This window comes from Acanthisitta chloris, unplaced genomic scaffold (genome assembly GCF_000695815.1).
Source record: "Acanthisitta chloris isolate BGI_N310 unplaced genomic scaffold, ASM69581v1 scaffold7088, whole genome shotgun sequence".
In the NCBI taxonomy this organism is placed as follows: Eukaryota; Metazoa; Chordata; class Aves; order Passeriformes; family Acanthisittidae; genus Acanthisitta; species Acanthisitta chloris.
In genome coordinates, this window is record NW_008686380.1 from 10,877 (window position 1) to 33,516 (window position 22,640).

Consider the following 22,640-nt stretch of genomic DNA (forward strand, 5'->3'; position numbering starts at 1 on the left):
CAGGAGGCAGAAAAAATGGGGTTAAAACATAATAGCTCATAAACACTGGAGCTGTTGTTGACACTGATGGAGAAATACACTTCTCACAGAACTATTTTTTATCCAGACAAGGGCCCGTTTAACGTGAGGAAAGAGAAAACTGAGGCTGGAGAACACCGCGGAGCTGGGATTCGTGAAGGAAAGAGTTAAGGCTGGAGTCACCCTCTCTGAAGTGCTCTGTGATGCTGTGCAGTGTTTCAGCCCCCAGAGCCTTCCTCCTCCTCCTCCCTCCCTGTGTCGGAGTGGGGAGGAGGCGGGTTCTGCTGAGCTGTTAAATCCTGAGTGAAGTTTCCCCCATTTCCAGTGGCCACTGTTGTTTGAGGCTGGTTCGGAACAGGGCTGGGGTTGCCCTGACATTTCTGGGATCGCGGCCAGCCAAGAAGGAAAAAAAGACGAGTGTTTTACAATTTGCTTTTGTCAAAGTGTGGAGAAAGAGGAAAGGGAAGCGTCCTTTTTTTTTTTTTTTTTTTTGGAGGGTTTTGTTTTTTTGGTATTTTTCTTCAGCCTGGAAAATATATTAATGCTGGTGCTTTCCCCTCTGGAAACAAAGGAGCCAAACGGGACTGAGGAAGCAAGGACTGGGGAGGAGGCTTGCGAAGTTTAAAAGAGAAAAAAGCTCGGAGCAGCCAGGAGTTCCCTTTTCTTAAATGAAATCCCTGCCTGTGTGGGTAACCGGTACGGCAAAAATCCAGACCTGCAGGTAAATGGAGAAGCAGAGATCACAAAGGAAATTTCCGCTAACCTCATCCTGCTTGTCAAGAAGGTGAAGAAGAAAGTTAAAGGATATACAAGACGGACAGGCTCTGGGACCTGTTGGGCTGCATAGAGATAAATCACAGAGCAGCAGCAAAGCTGTATGGCATTGGTCTCCTTTTAAAGGAAAAAGACGTGAAACCTCATCTCTGGAAGGGAAACTTCTCTGGGAGAGTAAGTTTCAAGTCAAATTCTTGGCTTTCTGCTCTATGTACGGGACCCTTTCTCTGTGTGTGTTTGCATGTGTGTATATTGAGAACGTGAGAGGGACAGAGAGCGAGCAGGATGCAGATCATAGTGTCCTTTTGCATAGACAGCATCACGTTTGCAAAAGGATGATCTAATTTTTTTTCATAAAATGATCCATTCTGTGTTTTTCAAAAAAATAACTGTAAAATGTAAAAAGCACTTAGAAATCACAAAAACTACCCAGCCTGTGCTTTGCTTTATCACTTGTGCAAGATATCATCATCCTGTTAACATCTGATTTTTTCTCCTCCTCCCCTCATGCAGATTGCACAATGAACTGGAGGCCAGCTCTCAGCTTAGCCCTGCTGTGGGCAGCGTGGCTAGTGTGTGGCTCTGAGAAGACAGAGAAGATAGCAGAGAGAGGGAGCCATGGAGTTAGGAAAGTGCCAGGAGCTTACCGGGCTTCAAGCAGCATCCTGAGAAGGTCTGGAGCATCCTTGAGGAATTCAAGCCCAAATCCTCAACACCCTGTCATTAAGAGGGATTCTTCAGTGCCTTCAAAGCCACCTGCCAATCTGCAAGGGGAGGGACGTTCCCAGGCCAGGGGCATGGGGACCAGAACGAGATGGGTACAGAGACTCACAGCTGCGGCCAAATACTCCAAGTCAGAGATGATTAAGGACGAAGGGATATCCTCTGCCTCACAGTCACGAGTGGTACGTTTCCCTTCAGTGTCAAGTTCCCCCAATGTCCTGGCCAGCTTTGCAGGGAAAAATCGGGTATGGGTCATTTCTGCTCCCCATGCCTCTGAGGGCTACTACCGGCTCATGATGAGCCTGCTGAAAAATGATGTTTACTGTGAACTGGCTGAGAGGCACATCCAGCAGATTGTGTTGTTTCATGAAGAAGGGGAAGAAGGGGGGAAAGTCAGAAGGATAACCAATGAAGGAAAAATTCTGGAACAGCCGCTAGATCCTGCTCTCATCCCTAAGCTCATGAGCTTTCTGAAACTGGAGAAGGGGAAATTTGGCATGGTATTGTTGAAGAAAACTCTGCAGGTTGAGGAAAGGTATCCTTATCCAGTCAGGCTAGAGGCCATGTATGAGGTCATTGATCAGAACCCCATCAGAAAAATTGAGAAGATGAGGCAGAAGGGCTTCATCCAGACTTGCAAAGCAGCTGGGGTGGAAGGGCAAGTGGTTGAGGAAGGCAATAATGGAGGCAGCACCCAGCCTGCCCCTGGTGGTGGACATGTCCAGGTGCCAGCAAGGAAGGAGGAGCCAAGGAAGAGCAATAATCAGCCAACAAGGACCAAACCAATGACAACCACAGTGGCCACTCCTCTGCCTACAGTAAGGACCACTACCCTCCCTCCCACCACCACGACTACTCATGCCACCACTCGTGCAGTGACAGTAGCCAGCCGGTCTACAACAACAACTACACCTCTCCCCACCACGCAGAGGACCTGGACTACAAAGTCACATTCCACCACAGAGTACCGCAGGCTGCCAGTAGCACCCGATGCCACCACGCCACGAGTCACGGCCTCTGAACATTTCTACTCTCCAGTGTGGAAAGCAAACCGCAGGGACCAGCAGCGCGGCCACACAGAGAAACAACCAGCAGCCACTCGGAAACCAGGCAAAGCTGTTCACTATGACAGTTTCACAGAAGTTCCAACAGCTCCCTCAGTGCACTATACAAAGGCAAATGTGGGTAGATACAAAGATAACCGAACAGACAGAAAGGACTATAACCACAGGAACCTGAATGTCACACCAGGGCAACACAAACCAGCTAAGACTAAACCACCAAAAAAGAAGGCCCAAGAAAAGATACTGAGTAATGAATATGAAGATAAATATGACCCGAGCAAGCCTGCAAGTTCCCATTTAGAGGAAGAGTTTGCAGCGGGAAATATTCCCCCAAAGAAAGGAAAAGAATCAAAGAAGCATGAGCGAGTGGATAAACCAGAGAAGAAGAAGAAGAAGGACAGACCTGACAAATTGCAGAAAAGTGAGAAGCAGTCCAAGAAGGACAAAGCTGAGAAAAAGAGCAAGCAGGACAAAGACCGCAGCAAGAAGAACAAGAAGGGAAGCAGGACTGAGAATGAGGATTTTCCCAAGCCCAACAAGAAGCCTTTCCTACAGCCTCCCAGGAAATCAGCAACCAACCTCCTGGAATATTTTGAAGGCAAAAGGCGACTCATTGTAAGTAATCTGAATCTTATTACCTACATGAAGTCGTATCTCCCTCTTGTTAGGAATAAGTGGAACTGTAAGTTTATGGTGTTTTTTTATGACTCTTTTTTGGTGCTTTAGTTTAAGAGGTACAATTTCTAGACCCAAATGATCCTTTTCAACAGGGAAGATTTCACAGCCTCATATTGGAAATCTTACATGCAGTATGAGCATGAGGCAGCCAGGAATTAAGCCAAAACCTCTTCCCAGTAACTTCCATGAGCCACCACATATAGCAATCACATTATCTTGTTTCCGGTGGATATATAGGTGTCAGGATCTGTATCATTATGATCAATAAAATGAGGTTCCAGTGTGGATTACATCCATTCATTGCCTTGGGGTACTTGCCAATGTTGCCACATTTCAATGCTCAGCATGTCCTGCCAGCTGGCATACCTGCTTTGTATTGGTGCTGGTGTCCTAAAACTGGAAGCAAGCCAGATGGCTTGGCAATACCAGTGCATGTCTGACTGAGGATATGTACAAAGGCTTGTGATCAGATGCCCTGAGGGATGAGGAATCTGGGATTAAGATCTTATGGGAATTTGGCATTCAGATGTCCTAGACATCTTCAGAAATCCTGTGCAAACTTTATTTTGGTTTGGTTTTTTCTCCTTCTTTTTATTAAACTCTAACACTACAGTAAGTTTTCAAGTCTGAGAAGTTCAGCATGGTCTGGAGTTTCTTGTCCCTGGGTTTAATAGTGTTGTATGCTTTGCCAACTACTTATCTAAAAAAAACACTTCACCTGGGACAGGAAACAGTTTTAGTTGTAGTACAAATGTTTTTTTCTGGCAGATGGCACGTACCCTGAAAGGTACACTTTGAAAAACAGTTCTTTAAAAATATTATTGTGGGAACTGGTTTCTTGCAACTCTTCTACTGTAAGCTGGCCTGTTTCACAGTTGTAGTCCATAGTCAGTGTCACAAACATACCTTTGACTTTGATGCTCCATATTCCAATACAAATAGCTAAGATGCCAAGGAAAGATGCCAAGCTAAGATTTCAACCATTGGAATTTAATTAATCATTCTGCTGATGATTCATAGACCTGAATAGAATGCAACTTTCTTCTCCCCCTCCCCATTCCTCTAGCTGTAGGGGCTGTGCAGAGCTAGCACTGCAAGTGGAAAAACACCATATATGTGAAAAAGTTTAACTTGACTGAATTTTGCAAATTATGTCTACTAGTTACTTGTTAACTAATATTTAACCAAATCAAAAGCTCAGAGAGAGAAACTACACAGAAGTTGGGATCTTTGAAATTTGGTCTCAATGTTGTGGCTTCCAAGAATATGTGTAGCATCAGGACAAATAAAAACAAACTAGGAAAGAAAAAGAGCCAAAAGCAAAGCTCACAGATGTCAAGCTGCTAATTCAATACACCACCACAGTCCTGGCAACTTACAGGATTGTCTGAAATTTGAAGTTACTAGGCCACCTCTCAGATGGATCTCCAAGAAGAGTTGCACAACCTCAGGTTGTGAGGCCAAAATTCACTGATGATGAATGATTATGCCACACTGCACTTCACTTTTCCAAAGCCTAATACCATCCTCAGCCTGCTTACTCTGATGTTTCTTGGAGAATGGGTTTGATTTGGTTATTAGTAAAAGCAGTGGCTGAACTCTACCATCTCTTTGCCATGAATGGCACATGTGGAAAACAAAGAACTTCTCAAGCTTCTTTTGATCCACGCATATGCCTATATTTGCATCCCATCCTATCCAATTGTTCAGTTCCCTTAGGGTCAGTCCTACCAGTTAGATGCACTCTGTCATTCCTGAGTCTCCAAACTCCCCCTCTAGACAGTTAGACCGCACAGATGCAGAAGTGGCTCTAGTTGACTTGTTCCCCATTGCTTTGCTGTCCTTTTGTCTTTCACATGCTTTAATACACTGGCTTTCAAGGACATTTCAGTCCTTTTCCAAATGTCTTTTGAGGGGGACATGTGCTTTTAAGTTCTGCATCATTAAGGATTTCAGATTTCAGTATGAATTTCAAACATCCAGAGTTTTGAATGTTATTCTGGGTTAAGTTCAGTTAATGACAGATAGAGGTCCCAGATGCAGAAACTGAAAAATATGTGTGAGTTTTGAGTCCTGCAGCCCCACCTCTCTATAGTGAGGCTGTTGTTGCAGTCTAAGTAATGCTGAGAAATCTTGGTTAGTGAGTTTGGGTTTTTTGTTTATTTCTCTGTGGTGATGAATTGTTGACTGACAGTTTATATATAACACTCCATTGATACCCATGCACACACACACACACAAACATACACACACACACACAGAGAGAGGCATCTAACAAGGGCCATGAAGATGATCAGAGGCCTGGACCACTTCTCCTATGAAGACGGGCTGAGAGAGTTAGGGTTATTCAGCCTGTAGAAGACAAGGCTCGGGGGAGACTTTATAGCAGCTTTCCAGTACCTAAAGGCAGCTTACAAAAAAGAGGGAGAATGGAAGCTGTGGGTGCTCCATCCCTGAAAGTGTTCAAGCCCAGGTTGGATGGGGCTTTGAGCCATCTGGTCTAGTGGAAGGTCTCCCTGCCCATGGCAGGGGGTTGGAACTAGCTGATTTTGAAGGTCCTTCCAACCCAAACCAGTCTGTGATCCTATGATGCAAACACAGATAGATACAGTGGATATGCTGCCTGGGTTGAAAGAGGCCTGGCACAAAGCTTTGATTTGAAGTTTGGTTTGCCTCTTAAATGCTCCTGTTTTGTTCTACTAGGTTTGATGAAGCAGATCAAATTCAGGCTTGACTCTGCATTCCAGCTTTTGACCTCCAAAACTAGGAGGAAAATACAAACAAATGGTCTGATTTTGGTCTCAGTTCTCAAATCCTTTTCATGATCCTTTCTTCATTTCCAGCAAGTCTATGCAATTTAAAAGCAATGTATTACTTGTTGCAGTCCAGAAATCAAATTCTCTTTGTGTCTGACTCTCATTCACCTTCACATTTCAATGCTGTAGTCATGCAGGGGGCCTTTGCATAAATGAGAGGCACATCTTATAAGTCCAGAAATGTATTTTACATATCAGTGCACTGATGAACTAGATTTATAAAGAATGTATCACACAAATTAGTCTCCAGGCCCTACAAACTTAAGAAGGCAGCTAGAAGATTATTGCACCTGTTACAGACTAAAGCATAAGTTTGCAATTGAAGGATTCTGGTGATTATTTGTGACCTTAAACCATTAAATTTGGATCCAGATTCCAGCTCCCTTTGTGTTTGGAGGATCAGTGGCAGGTGCTTGATTGCAATTCACTGCTGCCAGTTAGAATAATTACACAGGTAGAGCTGCAGCACTCTTAGCCATCTTCTGCTGGAAAGTGCTGATAGGACCACTGAATGTTTTTATACACACTCCTTCCCTGGAATATTTGCATCTCAATCACTGATGAAGGATATAAGTAGTGTGCTTTATACTTTTTTGAAATTAAGTCTTTGCAATTCTTAGAAGGCCTTGAAATAAGTGCTATAAACTGTAATGATTTTTATACTTTTGTTGTTGTAATTGTTCATCTTCCCCCATAGCTGTGCTTTCTAGCAAATATAAGTTCTGTAAGACATCAAAGTGGCTTAGCACAGACAAAAGTTAAACCAGCCATTTTCAGATGAGGTCACAAGGGCCTCAGCAAGTCATCAAGGTCTTCTTATATAGTCATCAGTTACATAAGTATTCATGTAGCCCTAGTTGTACTCAGCCCTTGACAGTCAAAACAGCCACCAGGAGTCCTGCCTGGATGATGGGATGAGGCCAGAGCAGCTGTCATGTTCCCAGTGCTCCCACTGTGAGAGAGTAAGTGGAATCCTAGATTCATGGCACCATTGTAGGTTGTGAGGGAGACCTGTTGGAACTGACAGGGCAAAGGATAATAGGAGAATACGTGGTTTTCTGTAAAATTCAATGCTCCTTCTTCTACCAGCATTGTGTAGAGGCAGAGGAGGATCTGGTGCAACCAGCTGGACATGCTTCAAAGGTTTGTTTGTGGCTGGTTGAACATCTCTGGGTCAGGTCTGGGTGTGAAGGTAGACTCCAAACACAAATAAATAAAATAAGGCTACAGAGTTGTCAACAGCTTTATGGGAAAGAGAGCCCAGTTTGCAGACAGTGACTAGTTCTCCTTCAGTAAAATACTAATTTGCTTCATTCCTTATACTAAACAAGCTCTTTTGTCTCTGCCACCAACCAGCTGATCACAACCCCCAAGGCGGACAACACCATGTATGTACAGCAGCGAGATGAATACCTGGAGAGCTTCTGCAAGATGGCAACGAGGAAGATCTCTGTCATTACAATTTTTGGCACCATGAACAACAGCAGCATGAAAATTGACCACTTCCAGCTAGGTTATTTTTTTTTTAAATGATTTCTTTCCATCTCATAGGCACAATGTCAAGAGCAAAGGGAGAAGTTTCCCCAGCTTGGTTCAAAATCTAAGCAAGATCATTTGTTGTGGTCCAGTTGAATTTCAAACCTATTTCTCCTCCTTCCATGCTAACTTGCTCCCTTTTATATTTACATAATTATCTCTGATATTTTCCATGTTTAGGTTTCCAGTGCTGTAATTTGAGCACTTTCAGCTTTCTTTGTGGGAATTATGAAAGCCACTAAAATAGAGGAACAGTGAAAAGGCAGGAAAAAACCTGAGATTAAGGCATGGGACAGAAAAAAGAAATTAGTCTCAGCTCTACTAATATCCTGAATACCAACCTCACTGTTGAACTGAATGAGTGCCCTAATGCAATACCCTCCTGCCCTTGGTTTTCGCAAGACATCAGCCATGGGTGGCCAGATACTGGCTAGCATGATTCAAATGCTACTTAAAGAAACTGGCTGTTGTCATGAAGAGGAGATTAGGGGCAGGAAATGCTGAAGAGAATTGTTTGAGAGTATATTCAAAACTAATCCTATTTTGAAGTTCAACATCATTACCTCCCCACTGCCATACAACATTTTCTCATGCCTTTGCACTCCTCACAACGTCATGGAAAAAACTGCATTCTTCAGGGGCATGCACTGGCTAAACTCAGAACAGAGAAGCATGCTAGTTAGACCCTCTGCCATGAATTCCTTTCTTTCCCAAGATCAGCTTTCCTAGGCTTAAGAGCTGATTTTGATATGTTTGCAAAGTGAATATTCTCCTCCACAGCAAGGGGAGGTCCAGGTGCATTTTCCTCTCTGTACTGGTAAACAGATACTATTTTTAGAAGATTTCAACTACAGCCTCTAGGTATGGACAACCTTAAAATTTTGCACCAGCAAACCTGATATTAAAAGGTTTACCATTTGAAGCCCTGTCACCTCTCTTCCCCTGTAAAGCAGGATACCCATCAGTATGACTGCTTATTGCTGACTATTGTAAAGATGTTCATCTCACTGAAGCCAGAGATTTTGGAGGCATTATAAATCAGACTATGCAGGACCTGCAAAGTATCTCATTCAGACATATTTAGTGCCACTTTCTGTACAGAGTTCCCATATGGACAGGTGACACTGAGCATACATTTCTCTTAGGCAACTTTGAAACAACTGCTGTCAGTGCTCAGGTCCTGGGGAAGCACCCACCAAAGCCAGTGAGAACCTTTCCTTTCATAACAATAGTGTTTGGACAAAGACTTCAGGTCCCAGTCCAGCAAAGCACTTCAGCTTAGGTGTCTCTTGAATCAGGCAAATCTCACTGCTGTTTGTATCTAAGGGTTAAAACACTGTGAATGCTTCACTGGATGAAGTCAAAGAATTCTACACTACAAACAGCACAAAAGCTGCTAGTTTTGCTTATAAGTCCACCACATCTTTCCTCTGGAAGTTCATCTGGTTTTACCAAACCTCGGGAAGAGTTGTTTCATGGAACAGAAAGCTCAGGACCAAACCAGCTCCAGGGTGTTGCAAGTCTGGCATACAACTGGCCAGAAGATCACAGATTTATGTCTGTCTTCCAGCTGTGCCTTGACTCTCAGAGGGACAGGACCTAGCAGGGGGCCTAGCCTTGTGTCCCTGGATGACAGTGAGTCACAATTCCTGCCACACTGTCCACCTCCTTGACAAATCTGGAGCAGTACAGGATTTTCCACATCAGGTCAAGGTTATTCAAGGTCACTTTTGTGTACCTAGACCCATTTGCCTGTCAGTGGACTGTTTAGGATTATATTTAGCTCTAGACTGGCTAATAAACAGATATTCACTCTGACACAGACCATACTCTTTCAGCCTGTTCCAAACTTAACCTACACCCAAACTTTCCCCAAACCACACAAGTGTATATAACAGCTAAATTCTCACAGGAGGAATTAAATTGTTGAATAAAAGCAGGAGACTTAGAAAGATATAGGTTAAACTTTACATGAAGTTCACTGTATAGTTTTGCTCAAAACACCAAATCCTGAGCTTTTTAGAAAGTTTAAATAATACAGGTATCTTTCCATTCTACCTCCCCTTGTCTTTTACCCTTCCTGTCTGCATGACTTCTTCAAGCCTCATTCTCTGTCAGCACCAGAGGCAGCAAAATTTTGTAAGAAACATTTTGTTCACAGTATGTATGCTGCAGGGCTGAGCACTCAGCACGATGAGGTCTACTTGTAGTGCTGCATCTTGGGACTGAAACAGAAATGACAACAACAGCAAAGTCCGCAGGAAAGACTTTTCACTTGAAATTTCAAATACATTTAGAAGTAGTGAGTGAAAGAGCTCATTGACACTGGCCAAAATCAGCTCATAGCTAAACAAAAGAGTATTTCCCAGTTTCCCACTGGCATGACTCAAACACTGAGTGGCACTGCAGAGGTCTTCTCTTCACCCCAAGTTAGCCATGTGGTCTCTTTTCCAGAACTCATGGGTACAACTAAACACCAGCCCCAGGCTACCTACTATATAATCAGAGCCAATACCTACTCTATTAGGCCACTGTACTGCTACAACAAACTCCTGAGCTTTTTTGTAACCTCGCTTAAATTATTTCTAAAGAGTCTTTGAGATAGTCTGTGCTTTTGCATTGAATTGTTTGCAGGCATAAGCATGAATTTTTGGTCTCTGTTTTAAAAGTTGTACTTGCCATTAGTAACATGTAAACCACACTTATGAAGTATTGATACATGGTTTATATATGGCTTGTAAAGTGAATAATCAATTAGCAATACAGCAATCCATCCAGTGGGAAACTGATAACATTGCCTGATAATTCTTTACAAAACTTTCAACTAAGGTACATATAACCATGTAAAACCATGTAAATTAAGTTTATAGCTTGATTAGTATAACCAAATTTTAACATTTGCTGGCCAGGGCTTTTTTCTGTAAGAAGTGGGTTCAAGGTGTGAAACCTAAAGGTCACATTCTGATTCAGCCATTTTCCCAAAATTTTAATTTGGAAGTTTCATTCACTCTATACACAGATTGGGCCTACTGCAAAATTTGAAACAGATTGGTATTCATCCATAGCCTTAAAGGCTACAGATGTTTAGAAAATTATTTCAAATAATTGTAGAATTAATCAAATTCTGTTGCTGTGTGCTCAACTTGGATGAATTAATCTCATCTCTGTGTGCTGGTTAATAATGACAGAGCAGGAGACTGGAAAGTTTTACCTCTGGGCTCTACCTCTTGTGTCTGACTTCAGGCAGGTCACTTTAGCCATGCCTGGGATTTCCAGGTGAGGATATGAATACAAAATTTCAGTGGTGTCATAGGATACAGGCAAGTAATGTTTGCAGTGAGCTCTCTGGTACCCAGGTGACATTTCACTTTGCATGGGATTTAGCCTCTCTTTAGCTTTCCAGCCCCACAGTTGCATATGGGCACCTGTTCTGGCACTATTGCACTTGTATAGGGCTGTGCTGGATGCTACAGCTGCTGCTGAGCTGATGACATGGAGGCTTTTGGGACTTGGCCCCCATACACCCTGGTTCCACAGAGAGTAAGGAACCTCAGTATCTCCACAGGCTTGTCTTCAAATCTCTGCCTCCAGAGCTCTTTTTTTCCTCAAAGGTGTATGAATGTTTTCTTGGGGTGGAGCAGTGAGTAGGTACAAATCTTTTCAAAATTAAGTTTTTGCTTGTCAGGGTGCTAGTATTGGCAATGGACATCAGCAACCAGATGGAGGAGGAAGTCCCACAAAAGGTTAAATACAGAGGTACACTGTTAGGACTGCAGCATTCAAGATACATTAAATAGTTTCTGGATTCCTATAGTCACTAAAACCTCCCATGTAATTTTTGAAGACCGGCAAGTTTTACTCTAGTGTCCTGGCCAACCTCAGTCTGTCATAGCTATATTTTACTGACCCAAATTACCTATGCTGTTTCATTCACACATGGTGCACATTCTCAAAATTTCTATTTTCTGTTCCAGAAGTGGCTGCATTTCTGGAGCTGGTGAAACAATTAGTACATACATATACATGTATAAACACACTGTACAATCTAAAAGGCCTTTCAGGAATGACTAAGACTTTTCAAAAAGAATGTAGAAATGTTAAATACTGAAGTGCATGTGCTCTAGGATAGACTAATTTGCAAAGAGTATTTGGATTGAAAACTGGACAGTTAAAAGTCATAATGCCATACAGATGGTTTTTAATATCTTGACCATGCAGCAGGAAGAGGGCTTCTGGGAAATGAAGTTCCCCCTTTCTTTCAAGGTGAAATTAAAGGCAAAGTGCTGTGTGACTCCACAACTGTTTTTATTTCTGTTTTGTCTCACATTAAGATAATGAAAAGCCCATGAAAGTGATAGAGGATGAAGATCTTGTGGACCAGCATCTCATCAGTGAGTTGAGGAAAGAGTATGGCATGACTTACAATGACTTCTTCATGGTGCTGACAGACACTGACATGAAGGTCAAGGTGAGGTTTTGACTCTTTGAAAGAAAAAGTATTAGAAAAATATGAAAAAACCGAAAAATGTTAGGAAATTACACTACGGGCTTGCATGTGAGGTACATAAGAGACTGATGCAGGCATTGGTCATTGCTGGAGGACACCTACAGGTTGGGTGGGGAAGTAATTGAGACCAGTAATGGGGAGAGAGACAGGAGTGACAGTGGATGAGAAACTCACCATGAGCTGGCAGTGTGTGCTAGCAGCCCAGCCCAGAAATTGAATCCTGGGTTGCATCAAAAGAAATGTGGGCAGCAGGTTGAAAGAGGTGATTCTTCCCCTCTACACTCGTAAGACCCCACCTGGAATACTGCCTGCAGTTCTGGTGTTCTCAACATAAGGAGGACATGGAAACTGTTGGAGCAAGTCCAGAGGAGGGTCACAAAGTTGATAAGAGGACAGGAGCATCTCCCCTATGAAGACACACTAAGGAAGCTGGGGCTGTTCAGCCTGGAGAAGACTGCATGGAGACCTTATTGCAGCCTTTCAACATCTGAAGGGCCTACAAGGGAGCCAGAGAGGGACTCTGTGTTAGGAGCTGCAGTGATAGGACAAGGGCTAATGGGTTCAAATTGAAGGAGAGGAAGTTTAGGTTAGATTATAAACAAGGTTTTTTCCTTTAAGGGTGGTGAGACACTGGCACAGGTTGCCCAGGGAAGTGTTGGCTGCCCCAGCCCCAGCAGTGTTCAAAACCAGGCTGGATGAGGCCTTGAGCAACCTGATCTAGTGGGGAAGGACTGCCCATGGCAGAGGGGGTTGGGACTAGATGATCTGTGGGGTCCATTCCAACCCCTAAAATTCTATGATTCTATGACAAGAAAAGAACAGTAAGAGAAATTTTCAGGAATTAGGTAGCTCTCTTCATTTTCTGCACTTAGGGGATTTCAGGAATTGCGGGTTTCTGCTGGGATGGTGAGGAACATGACCCCAGCTGACAGGGTTTAATGTAGTACCTGGCATTCTAAAACACAGTTTGGCCACTCAGCAGGATGACAGCACATTGCTTGTGAACAGTGCTCTAGTTGAATGGCCTTATAGAAGAATATAATGATAATCTGTTGCCTGCAATGTCTTGGCCTTACCACATTGGCCAAATATTGAAAAAATGCCACTTACAAAGGGCAATCTGACTGCAAAAACAATAATATTTTCCATGGTTTCTAGTTTGTTTTATGCCCTGTTATCTGTGTGTAAACACCAATTCTTAAATCTCTATATATCCTATAGTGCTGTGATACACGTAGAAAGGATGCTAATATGTATATCCTTTTATACATCTGTTGGGGTTTTTTTCTTAACAGCAATACTATGAAGTACCAATAGCTATGAAGTCTGTGTTTGATTTGATTGACACCTTCCAGTCACGAATTAAAGACATGGAAAGACAGAAAAAAGAGGGCATTGTCTGCAAAGAAGATAAGAAGCAATCCCTTGAGAGCTTCTTATCCAGGTATTACCTTCTGTTCTTATCTGCTGCTAGTTCTACTAATTATTGTCTTCCTGGAAAAATACCCATGCAACTATTTCTGTGATTTTTAAACATAGATTTCTCAGTATTTACAGTGTTAAGCAAATAAAAAGGTTCAGCCAGAGCTGAATGCAGTCTTGTACAGAATGCTGGAAGTCAGGAAGCATGTTATGTTTCCTGACTGCCTGCACATTCTTTGGACACTAACTTTCAGTACCTCAATTCCCCCATCACGACATGGAGATAATAACACTGATTTGAATTAGAAGAGCAAATAAGGATTAATTCACAGATGTTAGCTCATTGTTTTGAGTGTATGAAGCACAGTGTTTATGTGTTTTGATCATCAACCATCACAATCTCATTAATCCCATTCTAATCCCTTCCATGTAGTTCAAATCAGTAATTAATTCTGTCTAACTTCCTTCTTATCCTGCTTGAGATAACAGTTGGTCTTTGCCAGTATTAGTCATGCATATTATTAAAGGTCTTGCAGATGTCTCTTGCAAAATGTTTGAGACCTTCTGCAGAAAGACAACTTTGTTTATGCAGTCTCTATATGCTGTTACAGCTCTACCTGCGTGACCTAAATTCCAGGCAATAAACATGTCTGGACTGTGAGATCTCAGATCCACAGAAGGGCTGTGGAGCTCCATCTTTGCTGTCACGGGATAACTTACATCAAATTAGGACTGTCCCATCATTCTAGGCCGTTACAACTGCATTCTCCTCACCTACTACACTGTTAATGCCAGATGACTATAGAAGTAACTGAGGCAGCATGATGGGTTATGACAGAGAGGAGCAATAGGTAAATGAATAGGCTGTTGGTTCATAAACATTTTAAAATTCAATGGTCACTTTAACAGAAAGAGAACCTTTAACAAAATCCATCCCACCCACCTCACCAACCTCCTGTCTCAGTGATTCATCCTCAAGGCCACCAAGAAGAGCACCAGTTTGGAAACAGCTGACCAATGCAAGAAAGAGCTTTTATGCTGGAAAGTGACGGGCCCCAAATCCTTCTTTGCTTGGAAAGAACCCTAGTAATAAACACACATTAGAAAATCAGGCACAAAAATGTTGCATCTATATAAGGAACTGCTGCTGCACAGAATGTATTTATTGTCTGTGAAAGAAGCATCAGGCTTTAAATATAGGGTGGACTTCTCTAGCCACATTAACTGGTCAGATTCCCAAAAAGACTCATTCCAGCTTTGTCCAAGATAATGTTCCTGGTTGAGTAAGAGCCCTGGCATCATCTCCCTGGCGTTGCTTATTGGGGAGGTCAGTTAAAATAACACGAATATTGTTCTTAAGAAGCCTGGTTGGTGTGAAAGGAGACCATAAGAGACAGAACCAGCTTGAGTAATGCTGAAAAGCCACATGTATCAGGAGAAGAACCTTTACTTTGGGGAGGAGTCGCCCTCTAAGACCGAGACACTGGCTGTTCTGTTCACAAATCAGAAGGGGATGCAAAACAAGTATAAGAGGAGTAAAGGATGAACACAGGGAAGGGTCTGGCAGATTTATCACTATTGGTCCATGGCTTCTGATGTCAGAAATAAGGCATAAGTTCATACATTAGTGCTGGTGAACTAACAGCTGTGAAGGATTAACTGCATTAATTTCTCAGTATGATGTATAGGGATTGCCTGGGGCAGGGGAATAAACAGCTTGAGCGGCTTTCAACACTTTTCAGCTCAGTGCATCTCCAAAGGAAATACTCTAAAACAGAAAGCAGCATCTTAAAGCAGCTCACAGCTTGCCCTAGACAAAATATGATCCAATGGCTGCATTCTCAGTCACTGTTCACAGGTAGCCAGGTGCTTTGCTATGCAAACTATCACAAAGATTATTTTGTTCCCCATTTTCAGAATAATGACACAAAATTACCTTCCTCACGTATGCTTCTCATTCTTATTCACATAACTGGATACACACTCTCAGGTCTCTGCTGTTCCTCCTGGGCAAGACTGAAATTGGGGAGCTTTGCTTTTCAAGGATTTACTTTTCTACTTGTAAAAATACATGCAGTATCAATCCATAAGACAAAGACATCAACGTGCCCTGCTCTTTTAACAATTTATTCTGTGACTTTGAGCAAGTCCCACTGTATCTTCAGCTTCTCTTAAGTGAAGCAGAACTGACCCATTGTATTAGCCTTTATTTTGAGACCTTCACATGGTGCTGCAGAAAAGTGGGCTATTATTATAACAGAGTAACATCTGCATCCATTTAAAAGATCATTTCCTGCTACAAAAATATCTCTGCAGCTTTGCAAATTCCTATAAATCTGATTTATTTAGGTTTAGTGGAGAAGTACCTTTATTCAAAAAAGTTGTTGAAGGAGTACTAAAACCTCCTATAGTTAGAATTTTTAAAAGTTTCAAATGCTTTTATGGCATTGCTTTTCCTTGACAGGACAATGGAAGGAGCTCCTTGTGCAAAAGCTTGATTAGATGGTGCAACCCCTATGAAAGAAATACTGAAGGTTTATCTGGTTGCCCCATGCATGCCTCATATAGCCACAGGCTCACATAAACACATACTTACAAGCAAGCTCAGATGTAAAGCCATGTTAAAGGTATTTTGAGCAAACGTGGTACAGGAAAAAAAAGAGGTCAGTGAATATTTACACGGAAGTATGAGTTATGTCTGAAATGAAGATACACCCTAATTCTCAGACAGCCCTTGGACTGCAAAATGACTGTGCAGTTCCAGCAGTGGTGAATGACGTAAAAGCTAAACATCTAGTGAGGAATTCCACAGGAATCTTTTTTTCTTTCTCTTGAATATACTTGTCAGCATTGCTGCAACTACTGCAGAGGGCTTTGAGCAAAAATTACAAGTTTTGCAGTGTTTGTTTGGTGAAGCAGTGACACTGCAGTTGTTTGAGAGTTTTGGAGTTGTAAAATTCAAAACAGGTTTTATCCTCACTCCAGTGATGGACAGAACTGGAAAGATTTTCCATCCAGCTGTTACTTAGAAGTTGTGAGAGGTATGATACGTTTCAGCCTACACAGAACAAAAATGCTGAGAGGACTTCAGTTACGTGTCACCCTCTCTCTGCAGGTTCCGATGGAGAAGGAGGCTGGTGGTGATCTCTGCTCCCAGTGATGAAGATTGGGCTTATTCCCAGCAGCTTGCTGCTCTCAGTGGACAAGCTTGCAATTTTGGTGAGTCAAAAGAAATCATATTCTTGCTCCCCAAAACCACATCCTTCCTGGTGATGTGATGGATTCCTTTGGTCAAGTCTGAACCTAGACAGTCTGAGGAGTCTGACAACTGAAAAGTTTGCTCTGGCTACACCAAATCTAAATGGAAAAGATTGTGCTAAGTAGGTAGTACAGCATACTGACAGCTAAGACAGCTAAGAAAGTGTTCCCTGGAATCACTTGTGTGAGGCAGAAAACACTCACACACTAGAGCTTAATGGAAGCTACTTTAATCCAATAAAGCCCCCCAGACCCATAACCAGGGAACTGAGATCCAACTACATAGTCAATGGAGAGAGATGGACTCCTCCAGGAGACAATTAAGAGCAAGACCAAGAAACACTCTTCTCTTTCTTCATAATGAAGTCCAGAGACTTACTCCTTAAGTACCCAGCAATGCAAATACCATAGAGGACCTAGACTCCTACAACAGAATGAAACAGGTCCCATTCAACAGCTGCTTTTCAACACATTTCAGTTACACCTGAAGGGAGATCTGAACAGTATCATAGTTTATTCACAATCAGCTGGCTTCCATTCAGAGAATCAGCAGCATCTCATTTGGTAACTACCAAAGCAAACTGTGACATGGACCACTGCAAAATGCTTTCTGAAGAATGGAATGTAATAACATTCCATTAACAGTTGATTATCCCCATCCTTTAGCTTGAAGGACATCCAGTGAGTTTCTAAAGAATTTGTCAATGGGTGTTTTAACTAAGTGATGTGTTTCCAAGCATCTTACCTACAAGTTGTAAAAACAGTTACATCAAAGACTTTGTAGATTGTACAGACTCATGTTACATGAACAGTTTCTGCAGTCCCTAAGGTCTTTCTTCAAAGCAGAGGCAACAGTCCAAGTCTCTGCACAGAACAAATGAAAGAAGTGAGTACTCGTCATTCGGAATTTAACTGTGACTGGTTATATTGCCTCTAAATAATTTGTTGCTGTGTGTATGACAAGTAAAAGCTTTGCTAGTGAACAGAATGATGCCCTGCCTGCTCAAAACAGACTCTGCAATTTACTGTGGCATATCTGATGCTTGTATTCCTGTGCTACAGAACCACACCACCATGCTGCTGTCCCTGGGACACTAGCAACGGCTTCCAATGCAACTGATACCACGTTTACTCAACACACCAACTTATTCCTGTATTTGGGACAGGTGATGTGACTGGCAGGGTCTCCATAAAAATCAGTAACTCTTTCTCCTAGAGAGCTGGCTGTGACTGGGACCTAATTTAGCAAGCACAGACCTGGCTGATTAAACTGAAATCTGCCCAAGGATGAGCAGAGAGATCTGGTCTGACCCAAAACATTCTTCATTTCCTCCACAGGTCTGCGCCACATAACTATCCTCAAATTGCTAGGACTTGGAGAGGATATTGGAGGTGTCTTAGAGTTGTATCCAATTAATGGTAAGTGACTGTTTCCAGTTTCTTCAGTACTACCCATGAAGGGCATTACTTAGTGCTGAGACCTTCTTTGCTGTAATTTTTTTCGAGGTATAGTTAGGACTCTGTTTTCCTCTTTTGTTTCTTTTAAGAAATAAGATGACACAAAAGCAAAGAAAAAACTTTCTTGATGTTCCTGTGCTAAACATTATATAGCTTCTACAGGACAGAAAAGAACAAATATCATCTGGTAGTCATCTCACATCTTTATCTCCCATCTAAATGTACAGTTCCCAGTACACTCCTCTGCCAGCCTTGCTGTCAAAGACAAAGGAATGTCTAAGTCTTTTACATGCTCAAGAGTTCGCAGAGCTAATAGGACACGGACTCAACAGACTCTCCTATTTGGGTCCCTCATTCATCTTCATAGAATGGCTTGGGGTGGATAGGACTCTTAAAGGTCATCTAGTTCCAACTCCCATGCCATACACACCTTTCACTAGACTAAGTTCCTCAAAGCCCCATCCAACCTGTCCTTGAACACTTCCAGAGACATGGCATCCATCTGGTCAACCTGCTCATGTGTCACACCACCCTTATCCTAAACCACTTCTTCCTTATATATAATCTGAATCTATCCTATTTGAGTTTAAAACTATTATCCCTTGTCCTGTCTCTATGGGCCCTAGTAAAAAGTCTTTCTTTTTCCATCTTTCTTATAAGCCCCCTTTAAGTATTCCACTCACATCCCAGCAGGCTACTTCAGGTAGACAAAATGCTACAGGTGTCTCTGCTGCCCAATTCCAACAGCTGCCTCCATCAGTGGAGGAACAAATACAGAAAGGAGTTTATTCATCCCATCTCTATTCCAAATGCTCTATGCATGAAAGCATCCTAGTCCTTCTACAGCATAGGAACATTAAAGCCATATAGAAGAAAGAATAAGAACAGAGGAAGCAGATGTCACACTTCTTCCATCAACACACTGGCAGCCTCTGCTTATTTTTCTCTGAAGACTTCATGACCTTGGTTATAGTTCCTATTTGTTAAGATCAACAGATCTCATTCAAGTTACTTAGAATCATAGAATTTAAGGGTTGGAATGGACCCCACAGATAATCTAGTCCCAACCCCCCCTGCCATGGGCAGGGACACCTCCTCACCAGATCAGGTTGCTCAAGGTCTTTCATCCAGCCCGGCCTTGAACACTGCCAGGGTTGGGGCAGTCACCATGTCCCTGGGCAACCTGCTCACCACCCTTGTAGTAAAAATTGTTTTTTTAATATCTAACCTAAACTTCCCCTCCTTCAGTTTGAACCCATTACAACCTTGTCCTATCATTGCAGTTCCTAACAAAGAGTCCCTCTACAGCATTCTTGCAGGCCCTTCAGATACTGAAAAGTTGCTATGAGGTCTCCACACAGTCTTCTCCAGGCTGAACAGCCCCAACTTCCTCAGCCTGTCCTCATAGGGGAGGTGCTCCAGTCCTCTTATCAACTTTGTGACCCTCCTCTGGACTTGCTCCAATTTGTCAAGGGACTTGTCCCTTTGAATTCATGCTAACTTTTTGCATGTGTTCTCCTCTGAGAACCTCTACAGAGATACCTTTTATTTGCCCTGAACATGGCCCCTATAGCTTTGTTTGATGCCCCTCAATTCTAGTGTGGGAAAAAGGTAAACATTTAATCCCTATCCATCCCTGCAATGACATTCACAATTACACAGACCTCCCCCAACCTATTTATTTGACAGACTGCAGGCCTTATTTACTTGGACACAGGATCACACAGAGCTTATTCCAACTTGTGATGAAGCCTTTCTGATGTTTTCTCCCCAGTTCTACCATAGTCTTTTGAGGTGAGAGAACCGGAATTTCATGTAGTGTTTAAAATGCACACAAACAATAAATCTCCACAGTGGCATAATAATACTGGTTTGTTCCTATTTTCCTCATGGTTTATAACATCTGGGTTTGGTTTTGGCCATTAGTGAGCACTGAACTAGCCTTTCATGAAACTCTTTCATAGCCCTAAGATCTCACTGCCAAGTGGTAATGATCAATCTTCACCATTTCTTAAGTGGAGTGAGAAGGATTTTCACCACGTGCATCGCTTCAATCTGAAAAGAATTTCTTCTATAGTTTTATTAACCAGTCATGAGTCTTACAAGGATCTTCTGCAATGTCTCACAATCATCCTGTGCCCTTACTACAATGAGTATCTTCACACCCTCGGTATACTTCCTAACCTGCATGCTCATACCTTATGTGTGTCTTTACACACATAAAATTCATCCTGCAATTCTTCTATCACACTCCAACTCTTGCAATTTCTTTCACCGTGACTGTTATTCATATACACCTTCTGCATTACATGAATCAGTAACCCAAGCTGCACAGAAATCAAAGAAGTTATGTGTTTTGCATGATGAAAGGATGTACCACACTGCAGTAGCTTCACCCTGCAGAATAAGGACAAGTTTACTAAACCTAACAAAACTTAAAAACAATCCTTAGTTCACAGTAGATCAATTTCATTTCAGATCCAGGAAATCCTGAACTTGAAAATTACAAGAATCTTATATTGCCAACTATTGGGCTGTATTTTGTCTCATGTTGCTAACTTGCTTACCTACAAATCACCATCATTGCCTAAACAAAGTATCAATGCTGATTTTATGTGATCACTTTCTAGGAAGCTCAACTGTAGACCGAGAAGACATCCCAGCTAATTTGGTGAAAGACATTCGAAATTATTTTCAAATTAGTCCTGAATATTTCTCCATGCTTCTAGTGGGAAAAGATGGAAATGTCAAATCCTGGTATCCTTCTCCAATGTGGTCTATGGCGATTGTGTATGACCTGATAGATTCCATGCAGCTTCGGCGACAGGAAATGACAATTCAGCAGTCGCTCGGCATGCAGTGCCCGGATGATGAGTATGGTGGGTATGGCTACCACAGCTATCACCAGGGATACCAGGAAGGTTACCAAGATGACTATCGTCACCACGGAAGTTACCACCATGGATATCCATACTAAAAAGAGCAACTTAGCTTCTGACTGCCCTGTGTCTGTCTTCTAGTAGCTATCCAAGAGCAATAGGTGGCCAGTTGCAGAAAGTCTTTCCAGGCCACCTAGATATCCATTCCTCATTCTTCTACTGTTCAATCAAGGGACTTTGGTCATTTGCCTTCTCAAAAAACGCAGAAGCCTTTACAGTGAAGCAATTCAAATCAGTAGTATTGAAGCTTTAAACAACAAAGACTCCTTTATATTTTTGAACCTTTATAAACAAAGGCCATCAGCAGGTGCTGTTTGTATTAAAACCAAACAAAAAAACCCACAGCCTCAGTCCATGGGCACTGTGGTAGGGCAGGACACAAACTGTCCAACAAGTGTTGCAACGTGCCTTTTAGTATTTTTCCTAAGGAGAAAAAGAATATTTATTGGAAAGTGAGACTGCATTGTGCTTATGAAAAGAAACAAAGACTCACACTTCAGATCTTTCCTAGAAAAGGAAAATTTAAGAAAGAAGCATGAGGCAGGCTCTTTTTGAAACACGGTGTTTAAAAAGACAGCACCCCTTTTATGGTGCATTAACATTGTAATTAGCTGACTTTATTAATGAAAATAAGATTTATGGCTACAGCAGATTTTGTTCCAATACAATACAATGTAAAGTTCCTAACTACAAAGCTTACTGCATGGCTATTTATTCTTTTAATTGGGGTCCCTGTTCTCTGAGGTCCTGCCCATCTCACAGTTAAATCCAAGTTAATGAGAGCTAAATGGAAACACCAGAGTTAGCATTGCTTGAAATACTGAAAACTGAAAAGCATTATTTTCATCAGAAAAAAATAATCTCATTCACATATATTTTAAATGAGTTGTAACTAGCTCTCTATAATAATGTTTTTAATTAAACTATTACTCTAAATTTCAAATTTTCTTCTACTTCTTATACCCTCCCCCATAAAAGTGATCTAGATTAAATGTTCATAAAGCTATTTTGACATTAATTTGATCTGCTACTAAACCATCTCTATTTATGTCACACTTTCTGAAATGGTTTTCTTCTCCCTTCTCATTGGTGTCTTTGGGCATTGACCCAGTTGCACCACCCTACTCTGCTGAAATCAGTGGCAGGAACTGCATGCAGGGCCATGTTTTCAACACCATTTGGGTTAGATTTCTAAATACTAAAGACACAGCAGAAAGATTATGGAATATCCTGAAGTGAAGGTGCCATGCAAGCCCTCATAAAGGCACAATGGTCACTTCTAAGGTTGAATGTGTGCCCAACTGGTCACATGTCTTTATAATCCATGATGTGGGTGTATGCCACATATAGATACATGCTACAGGGCACTTGTACTAGGTTTTGCCATCACAGCAGTTGTACAGGAACAGGGAGAAGCTGCAGCCCTAAGCCAGCCAGAGCACGCTCT

At 42.0% G+C, this 22,640-nt stretch overlaps 1 protein-coding gene across 1 annotated transcript; it reads left to right on the top strand.

The window, feature by feature from the left end:
* Window positions 1–349: 349 nt before the first annotated feature.
* Window positions 350–21,887, top strand: CCDC80 (coiled-coil domain containing 80). The gene is made up of 8 exons (XM_009080090.1): window positions 350–966; window positions 1,306–3,194; window positions 7,430–7,586; window positions 11,941–12,077; window positions 13,412–13,560; window positions 16,654–16,757; window positions 18,135–18,215; window positions 20,885–21,887. The coding sequence occupies exons 2-8, from the start codon at window positions 1,314–1,316 to the stop codon at window positions 21,229–21,231; spliced, it is 2,856 nt and encodes a 951-aa protein (XP_009078338.1). The 5' UTR covers window positions 350–966; window positions 1,306–1,313; the 3' UTR covers window positions 21,232–21,887.
* Window positions 21,888–22,640: the final 753 nt, after the last annotated feature.

What these genes read in the sequence shown, in the direction of transcription:
- CCDC80 (XM_009080090.1), top strand. Translation starts at nt 1,314, where the DNA reads ATGAACTGGAGGCCAGCTCTCAGCTTAGCCCTGCTGTGGGCAGCGTGG. An exon ending in ACACTGACATGAAGGTCAAG is followed by an intron (nt 12,078 to 13,411) that starts GTGAGGTTTTGA and finishes TTTTCTTAACAG; the next exon opens with CAATACTATGAAGTACCAAT. An exon ending in AGAGTTGTATCCAATTAATG is followed by an intron (nt 18,216 to 20,884) that starts GTAAGTGACTGT and finishes ATCACTTTCTAG; the next exon opens with GAAGCTCAACTGTAGACCGA.